Source organism: Sinocyclocheilus rhinocerous, unplaced genomic scaffold (assembly GCF_001515625.1).
Source record: "Sinocyclocheilus rhinocerous isolate Xijiao unplaced genomic scaffold, SAMN03320098_v1.1 scaffold1129, whole genome shotgun sequence".
Classification (NCBI taxonomy): domain Eukaryota; kingdom Metazoa; phylum Chordata; class Actinopteri; order Cypriniformes; family Cyprinidae; genus Sinocyclocheilus; species Sinocyclocheilus rhinocerous.
In genome coordinates this window covers 448,203-458,482 of record NW_015634513.1, presented here as the reverse complement: position 1 = coordinate 458,482, position 10,280 = coordinate 448,203, and the positions used below count along the sequence as shown (strand labels likewise).

The 10,280-nt window shown below is 37.1% G+C and overlaps 1 protein-coding gene across 1 annotated transcript in view; it reads left to right on the top strand.

Moving 5' to 3' along the window:
* The window catches only part of lrba (LPS-responsive vesicle trafficking, beach and anchor containing), a 316,503-nt gene that overhangs the window by 59,821 nt on the left and 246,402 nt on the right, over positions 1 to 10,280 (top strand). The window contains exons 2-4 of the mRNA XM_016559864.1: positions 6,632 to 6,863; positions 8,946 to 9,046; positions 9,778 to 9,873. Coding sequence (XP_016415350.1) covers positions 6,632 to 6,863; positions 8,946 to 9,046; positions 9,778 to 9,873 — 429 coding nt within the window. The remainder of the gene's footprint in view (positions 1 to 6,631; positions 6,864 to 8,945; positions 9,047 to 9,777; positions 9,874 to 10,280) is intronic.

Genomic DNA, 10,280 nt, shown 5'->3' with positions numbered 1-10,280 from the left:
CAAATGTTTGGACACACGAATGGGAAAGTGTCCAAACTTTTGACTGGTACTGTACTATAATATACACAAAGAATAATGGCCGATATATAGGTATCGGGCTCTTTTTAACCCCCCAATTTTAAGCTCTACTAACTTAAAAAAATTTAGTTCGTTTACTCAAATATTTTGAGGCAATAAGTTTCCTCAGATGTTTTGAGTATTCTTAACTTGCCAGGTTTTACAGTGTAGATAAACTCTTAAAGGGACCGCAGTCCAATATTCCTGCTGCTTTCTGTCATGTTAATCAAAGAACAAAAGACAAAGAAAATCATTTTCTGCTCGTGACTCCATATGTTTTATAACTTTAATGGTAATCAAACTTACTTAACCTGAAAAACTTAGTTTCATAGCTCTCTTTGTTCTATTGCATTTATTTGTGCTGTTGTTTGCAATTTTTGTATTTGTTCTTATTTTATTAATGACTTTTTACTTTTTTTTTAATGAAAATAAAAATTTGTGTTAAAGAAAAGTAGATTTTTGTTTGTATATGCTATCAATTATAGTTCTTAGAAAGAAAATCGGAATTGGCAAAAATCGGTATCGGCAGATCACACTAACAAGATATCGGAATCGGCCAAGAAAATTGCAATCGGTGCATCTCTAATTTTCGAATATTCGATTAGTTGATTTAATTATAGAATATCGAATAGGTTGTGCGATTGTTGTCTTAAAAAATTTCCCCATGTTTTCCTTGCTGATGCGGTAGTGACGCGTTCATATAGCGCTGTCAATAACGCACCTAAAAGATGTCAAAGACAACAGAAGAACACATTGTCTCACGCGCACACTCTGGACTTGTGTGGCATAAAAAAAGACTTGCGTAGCATATAATGGTTACAATAACTTGGGACGATGTCAAATAAGAGCTCTGTGCGGACCACAAACACCCCCGGCTGGGTTAGAGGTGTGGCTGAATCCGTATTCAGAAAGGCGTGGAAAACAAATAACGCGTTCTACGGAGTCACTAAAGGGACATGGTTAGCCGCTTGATAACGGTAGCCTGTTATATTACAGTACATACCATTTCACTTACCACATAAACAGAGTAAGGAGAGATGACTGATAGGATGATGGCGAATGATTTGCAGATCCTTCTAATCATGTAAATGTGTGGTAAGTACTGCCGAGTGCTGCTCCGTATGTGATCGCGAATCTCGAAAGTTAAAGTAAAAAACAAGCGGGCGTTCATAAGCGATTTCAAAGCCCCGCATATTAATAACGGCTCCCTGATGCCCGCAGTTTATATACAGTGTAATTACCCAATGATATAATTGCGACAGAAGATAATGAAGTATATTTTTCCTCCCATCTCGTATCTATTCCCTTTAGGGATTCAGTTTTTTGAAATGGAAATGTCCCAGCCTTATGAGCAGTTGATTTATGCTAATCGATAGACTGTTATGTTAATAAGTGCTGTAAATGTTGATCTGTCCTATCAAAATAAAGGCAAAAATGCCAAAAATAAATCTTAAAAAACGGAAGAAATGACAATTGTCTAACACGAAGAAAGATTTTTAGATAAATTATCCATCTCTGTGAGTCTATTCAATGCAAGTTGATGCTTTAAAAACCACATAAATGATAGCGAACACGATGGTATTCTATAAAACCCCAGTTATATGGACTCAAAGAGATGGACTGTTTTTCTGCAACTTTTTGTGTTCATTTGAAGAAAGAAAGTCATCTGGGATGGCATGAGGGTGTGTAAATGATGAGAGAATTTTCTTTTTAGGGTGGAGTACCCCTTTAACTGGCCCCGAGTCATCCAAAGAAAATAAACATTGACTAATGAAAGAGAGAGTATAGTTTCTGTTCTGATTAATCTATTTGTAATGGTTTTATTCAAGGCGACCTGAAATGTGTACTTCCTCTTCAGATGACTTAATGGGCTGCAACAGATAATGAGTTATGGATGAATGAAAACACATGCTGTCCTTGGTAATGCTATTGCAAGTAGCTTAGTCATTTGTTGTTGTGTCTTTTCTTTACAAATCTTGCACTAAAAAACAGGAAATTATTTAATAAAGAGCTTTTCGAGAAGTGTTTAAGATCGAGCCTGATTTTGCTGCTCAATACTGAACAATGCTGCTCTTTTCTATTTCTATATGTTCCCAGCACTGAGCTAATGTTTTCCTCTGGATGAACGTCATTTCTGTAGTGCTAAAATAAGATGTTAGCCAGCACCTGGAAGCTGTATGTAAAGTGTGCGTGGTTGTCCCTGGTGTAGTTCACCTCACCATGGAGAAAAGCTCTTGTTATTGTTAGCCCTGGACCAAGAGCTGTTCACCCATTATTGATTCACTGGGCCCTCAGAGGTGAAACGCAGGGCTCGGTTTGCCTCTGAGGGATCTGGTGACTGCATCATCAGCTAGTGCAGAGTCTTTGTATGAGAAACAGAGTGTGAGAAAAACAAATATGGGAAAGAAACCCAAATAAATCCTCTGTGGTCTCTGATCACTACTGATAAAGAGCTATAGGAGGATATGACAGAGGATTTGGAAGTGTGAGCTGCCCACATTCCCCAGGAGGGTTCCAGAGCAGAGTCACAGAGAATGATAAAGTAAAAGAGAAAAACATATTTTTTCAAAGACAATTGAATTAATACTTCTACTAATACTTCATTTCTGTAGGGAGTCGATTTGGCTATTTTTTTTAGAAAGAACGTTTTGCACTTGCAGGTATTATTACAGGTAAAATTTAATTTGGTCTGATGGTATTGTTTTCCCCTGACCACTATATTATGTGGATTCTTGGCTCTAATTAGAAGGCTTTTTTTTTTTTTTTTTTGCCAAAGACCTTGCAGGTATGTCTTGGCTTTTTTATTTTAATTACAATGAAGTCTGTATCTGTAATATACATCTAGGATGCACTATTTTGAGGAGATGTTAAGTGTTTGAAAATATTTATTAGAACTAAGACATTATTAATCAAAACATTTTTAATCATTATTTCCTTTTGATGAAGTGTTATCTACAACCACACTGACTAATAAAATATTGAAGTTCTCTATTTTGAAATTTCTAAATTATAGCCTACTTCAAAGTTCAGTGTTACTTGATAAGCTTATAGCAAGTTAAACAAGAAACCACAGCAAGAGATGAGGTTTTAGATATGTATAAACCTCAGAATTTATTCAAACTTATGATCATATCGCCAGACTTTAATATCAGTAGTCGTGGTTGCTAGGGATATTAATATGTATATATATACTAGTCTTGCAAACTACCAAAATCTATATTGATAACCACCATAATAATAACAGTGACACAGAAAAAAGTTCATTGTAAGTGGCTTGTCCATGAAACAGAGCAAATGCTTGTGTAAAACTGTGCACAGGGACATGCACACAAAGACACAACAATCAGTGTAACACATGACACTAAAATAATGCAATAAACTAAATAACAGAAAATGTAACACAAAACTTTCTAATGCACATTACTGATAACAAAAATAAGAAGAAACTAAAGGCTTTATATAATAAAGTATCTTACAGTTTACAGGTAACAGTTTTTTTCTGTAAAATTATACAGATTCGTTTTGAGAGCAATGTTATGCTATTACTAGACCAGGGGTGTCAAACATACGGCCCGCGGGCCGAATACGGCCCACTGAGACGTCCAATACGGCCCACGGGGATGATTTGAAAAATAATAAATTTTCATTGTATTTTACACCAGGAAGCATTGTGTAGCAAAACCCTAAAGATGGACAATATTATGAATGTGGTAATAAAAACTGTTAATTTCATCAGAGCAAAGGGGCTCAACCATCGGCAATTTGAGGCCTTTTTATCTGAAAAAGATATTCCTCACAGTCTACCCTACCACACCGAAGTTCGCTGGTTGAGCAGGGGAGCCGTGCTCAAACGTTTCTTTGAACTGCGCTCAGAAATCAGTCAGTTCATGAAAGACAAGGGAAAACCAATGACTGAGCTGGATGACCCCGAGTGGGTTCGTGATCTTGCTTTTATGGTGGACGTAACCGAGCACTTAAATGTGCTCAATACTAAGATGCAAGGCCGCAACAAAGTCGTAACTGAATATTACGACTGCATTCGCGCATTTGAGATGAAACTAGATCTGTGGGCGACACAGCTTTCCCATGGTAACCCAGCTCATTTTCCCTCTTTAAAATCTGTGCACACCGCTCACGACAAAGACAACATGGACAGATACAAAGAAAAAATTGTTGGTCTGCAGAATGAGTTTCAGAATCGCTTCCAGGTCTTCAATGAACTTGAGAAGGAATTCTCTCTCTTCCGTTCACCGTTTACTGCGAGCGCAACAGATGTGCCGGAGGAACTCCAAATGGAACTAATCGAACTGCAGTGCAATACACCTTTGAAAGCCAAATTCAGTCATCAGTCACTGTGGATTTATTTTATCAAAACCTCGGACCGACGTTCCCCAAAATGACAGGTTTTGCGTCCAAAATCCTCAGCATGTTCGGTACTACATATCTCTGTCAGCAGGCATTTTCTGTCAACATTATATTTTTTCAAAAAGGAATAAGAGTGTTAATGAACAGTTTCCGAGGTCTTATTAAATGCAGTTTTACAGAATAGTGTCTTTCTAGTTTTTTTTTTTGCAAATTAATTTGTAATTTGGTGCACTGTTAATAAAAAAAAAAAAGTTGATTCGGCCCGTTAATGGCGACATTTCTTCTCATCCGGCCCTCACCCTAAAATGAGTTTGACACCCCTGTACTAGACAGTTAAAAATTTAAGTAGGTTTCTATTATCCATCATAACACCTCTGACAATTGTTGTTATTTTTTTAAATACTCATGAACATTGACTAACTTCCTTGATGTGTATCTCTACCTGCTGATCCTCTGCCAATCAAGTGCTTTACGCAAGGTCGACATCAGCATCTTCCGCTTTCAGTATGTCCTCTGTGTGAGCTGATACCGTCCTCACCCCAAAGTCACATTCACTGACCTTCAGTCTGTGAGGATGTCAGGTCCATTAATCACCTGCATGGTGGCCGCAGATCTATCTGAGTGCTGTTCTCCGTGCTGCCTGCCACACAATGCAATCAGCTCCTCTTCCCAGAATGCAAATTTAAAGGGGGGTGGTGATATATTAGCCTATGGTGGTGAAGGGAGGGTGATTTTAGAGGCCAGACGTGAGGCGAAATGCAGGACCGCCAATCATATGCATCCATTTATTTCATTCATTTTCATATTTCGCCATTCGCCTAAGTAATCTATCATTCAAGGAAGAAGCCCAATGGGGAGGCAACAGTGTGTGTGTGTGTGAATGATCATGGCTTTTATCTCCTGCCTTGTTAGCCTTTGTTGCTGTAGACTGACAGTGAAACCCCCCTCTCTTCCCTTTCCTTTAATTCACCTTCAGTCATTTTAATGGGACAGTTTCTATCCAATAGCCTATGGATTTATACTCTACTCCAGTCCTTGATCAAATTGTGGTCATGGCCTGTCTACTGGCAAATGACAGCAATCTTTTCAGACCCTCATAACTGTGAGATGACCACATCCACCTTAGTAATATTAAGCCTGACATCTGCATTGTTTTTCTTATCATGTGCCATAAAGAACTGTTCAGATGTAAAAATGTCTCAACAACTATTAAGTGCTGACAAATTATTGCGGTGCACAGTTTATTTAGAGACAAGGAAGTTATTTGTGTTGTTTGCAGGACCCAATACCCCCTCATACAGAGATCCTTGTCATGCTGTGTTAAATGAATTTCTCACGTTTAGCAACAAAACAGAGAACAACAACACACGAGCCCTGGTTTCTTATACAAGCTATTTTTCATATAATTATTCACATCCGACACTGCCCAATAATGTAAAAAATGGGGTATGCTTTAATCTTATTTGTAATAAAAAATATATAATTTATTGCTGCTTATATATGTATTTTGAAAAAATTTATTAATTAATTAATTTTTTTGTAATATTTCCCAACAAATTATAAACTGATGCATCCCTAAAATATTAATTTACCAAAATATACATTTGTAAATGAAAAGGTTTTGCAGGGTCGTTGGCTTTTATCTGTGTGCAGTGTGTAGCACTCACATATGATTTCATCATTTCAAGGTTAATCTAGGTTTACAGTTCATGTCTGTGGAGCATCTGCCATCGCCATTACAATGGGCGATTAGAGTAGTGCTTTCTAGCATAGGGGTCATACTGTCTCATGGCCAAGTGAGCCAGTGTTGGGGTAAGGTGGAAATCCTGTCACAGTAATCCAGTTGTGGAGAGGCTTTTTACATCCAGATGCTGACAGATGTTTTACAATGGGATTGGCATGAATTGCAGCCCTGGGATTTGGTTATCCGGATTTAATGTCGGGAATGAAGCCATCATAAACTGATAGGTTGCCAACATAGAAAGCAACTCTAAATATTCTTGATATTACTCACATTCATTTAACTTTTTTGTATTTTAAATGTAATTTAATATGAATTGTTTCTGCAGTGTCGAAAAGGGATTTTTCCTAATCTGCTGGATTTTATTTGCATTTTGCCTCAGACTGATACTCATTTTCTAAATTCTTATTATTATGTTTTTTCTGGCTTTGAGTCCATTTGTGACCAACTTTAATTGTGTCTGTGCAGCTGGTCGGGGGACAGTTCGATCTGGAGATGAACTTTATCATCCAGGAGACGGAGAGCATCATCTGCATGGTAGAGCTGCTGGATAAATGTGATTCCACTTGCCAAGCTGAAGTGTGGAGTATGTTCACAGCCGTGCTGAAGAAGAGCTTGCGAAACCAGCAGGCCTGCACAGAAATCGGCCTCATCCAGCTGGTGCTTCAGCGCATAGACCGGGCTGACACCATGATCGCAGGTATGTTAAATAAGTGACACTCTAATACCTTTTTTGGAAATCATATAACAATATAATTAATAAAATAAAATAACAGTAATATTGTTAAATTTTAAAATGTCATTTATTCCTGCGGTGGCAAAGCTGAATTTTTGGCAGCCATTACGTCAGTTTTCAGTGTCACATGAGTTCAAAAGAAAAGTATGTATTTGAAATGGAAATCATTTGTAACATTATAAACACCTTCACTGCTGAATAAAAGTATTAATTTCTTTAAAAAAATCAAAGATTACGGACTTTACTGTTACTGATGTTTAAATTAGGGATGCCACTAAACATCTTTATACATCCTTTATATTAATGCTGTCATACAGGGCAATTTTGCGTAATTTTATACTGGCAGGAACATCAGCATATATGTATTATTAAAATTCATTAAATTCACTCTGCACTAAATAGTATTGTAAAAATTCTTTAGATTCTATGCAAACTGATGACTTATGATGCTCTCAGATTAGCACTTGACTGATGAGTCTGTCATTGCTCAGTCCGCATGTAGTGCTTTAGCATTGCAGCACTGACACAAAAAACTCACACATGGTAATCAGCCACAAAGATCATATCAAGGCATATCAAAGTATTCTAAATATAGATTTTATAGATATTTATATATTTCATAGATTTATATATGCAGTATATAGATTTGATTATAGCGACAACATTACTGTTTTAATTTGAATAGATTGTGCAACTTGACATTGTGCAAGTACAGTTTTAGTGATTCATTATTCGTCTTTGGACCATGATGGAGCTTAACTCCAGTTTGATCACAGGTGCTCTCAGCCTTTGTACAGAAGAATGATTTTACATGTCCTCAATGCTTTAGCACTTGTGCTAAATGCTGTAGCAAAGGCAAAACTTCTCTGATGCTGCAAAACATTAACACAGACAACATGATTCGACTACCAGTCTCACAGTCGAACATTCGCAAAGGTGTTATGATCATGCCATTTTGGCTATGTGGGGGTGCTCAATGTCTGATTTCACATAGAACTACCGGTTTTCTCCCAATAGGTTAATATACAGCCTATTATGATTAATCTGAAAAGAAAGAAGCTTTTAATAAATATTTTTAACGTGCATGAATAAATCCAACCACACCTATGACAGATTTAAGTTTCACTTTCCATAATCCGTGACCGACAGGAGCATCTTGGCAGCAGGGATTTAAATCTTTAACAAGACTCAAATTGACACGGCAGAGTAACAGCATTTCATTCTGTTCTAATTTGATTTTTGGATGCTGTGAACATAGGGGCGAATGGCTGAGAACCCACGCAAAATCTCAAGATATTATCTATTCACTATCATATTGGCGAAACAGATCTGGCAAACTATCCAATGCAATATTTGTGTTTGCGTTCTGGAGAAAATTAAAAGTCACACGCAGTATTTAATTCTGGAACTGGGACTGGATAAAACTAGCTGCGTTTGAGCAGTTTTCACAGCAGCTCATATTTATGCGATTGCATGGAGTTTTTTATGTGGCAGTAGGCTATGCTTCAAAGCCATAAAAATTAGCAGGATATTTGTTAATTTCCTCCGTGAAATATTTATATAGTTAGAGTAAACATGCACACAGGCTTCAACAAATACTTCTTGCATCTGTTGATTTCATTTTATGTGTAGATTATTTGGTTTTATTTAGTGCAAATCTTCAGTTTCATCAGCTCTGATAAGTAGCTAATAAACAACATGATATGCGGCTGGCTAACGTTAACTATCTTTTAATCAAAACATAAAACAATATTTACCCCGTTTGTATTTGCGAGGCATCCGTTACACATTTTCCCTCTGTTAGGGTTAGGATTTATGTCTGTCGAATGTAATGCATTTTGCCCCCCGCCCCTAAACATATGATTCGACTATCAGTCGACTCTCTGCAAGATTCGACAATTCAGATTCGCCTATGTAAATCCTTACACCCCTACTCACAAATATTATCTCTGAAACCAAATATTAATTTTTTTTATATTTATTTATTTTATATCTTTTCAGTTGTAACACAACATTCACCTCATGTTTCTGTGTGGTGTTTTTCAGATCTGATGGTGGACATGCTAGGTGTGCTGGCCAGCTACAGTATCACAGTGAAGGAACTGAAGCTGTTCTTCAGTAAACTGAAAGGAGAACAAGGCCAATGGGTAATGGTTTTCTCCTCTTTATCTACTCTTTGAGAAACACCTCGCCTCTCCACCTCACATGCAGTCATATGCTGTGAAGTACTAGGGCTGTCAGTTGTTTTAAATAAAGCTAATTTATTATTTAATTTTTGTTATGATGTTCTTTGAAATGGCCTTCGCAACAATTTACTTTAATTTTTACAAATATATGAAATAGATAAAATGTATGTCTTTGTTCTCCGTGCAGTCTTCAGTGCATGAGGGAGGTGTTGAGACAGTGAAAACGCAGTAGGGTTTGATGCATTAGGCTGTTTCTGTACTGGGGAACTGTGTCAGTGCCATTGATCAGAGCATGAAAAAAACATGTCAGAGCAGTAGGAGAGCACACATCCATGTGTGTCTGTATCTTACAACCTATGGGCAGAAGCCATTATTATGACTCAGTTGTCTGATGTACGTATTGCTGATTGACCAAATACGTCTCAGTTTGGGATATGTTTTAGGTTGTAAATTCAGAAATAAAATCCATGTCTAAATCCAGAAGATGTTTCTCAAATTGGACACAACATAAGTAGGATTCAGACTAGCCAAAATAATTTGTGACAGTATTTTCTTTTTATACTTGTAGTGTGCAGAATATTTTGTTTGTAGGAGAAACACTGCAGTCAAACTACAAGTATTTATTTGTGTGGGTGTTTGTGTGAGTTTTTGTTCACGTGTTCAAATGCTGCTTTTTTTCCTTTATATATTAGCCTCCTCATGCCGTCAAGCTGCTGTCCGTGTTGAAGTGCATGGCTCAAAGAATTGGCCCAGATTCCTTTTTCAGCTTCCCAGGGAAGAGTGCTGCGGTGAGACCATGACCCAAACATCTGTCTAACTGCACTGTCCTTACACTTGACTTCAGTCATAACATCTGCCTCTATACACTGTGAAAACTTTTATTGTGGTTCATGAATAAGAGATTTGAAAGGTGCATGCCAGAATTTCTCTTTTTTTATCCACTACCCAGACATTTTAACTTCCTCTCTATAATAAACTTACAAAATGTGTTTAAATCAGGGAAATTATGCTTTGCTGCATTTTGAGCTACCGTTTCACTTTCACTGATCAATTTAATGCATCCCAGTACCAAAAACAATCTTCTATTTGCTTGAAACTGTATAGCATGAGATCTGCAACGAGATCTTTTCACTGCAAAATGTTTAGACTCATTTTGACTAAAAAAGTCTTTTTCACACACTCTCTCTCTCTCGCT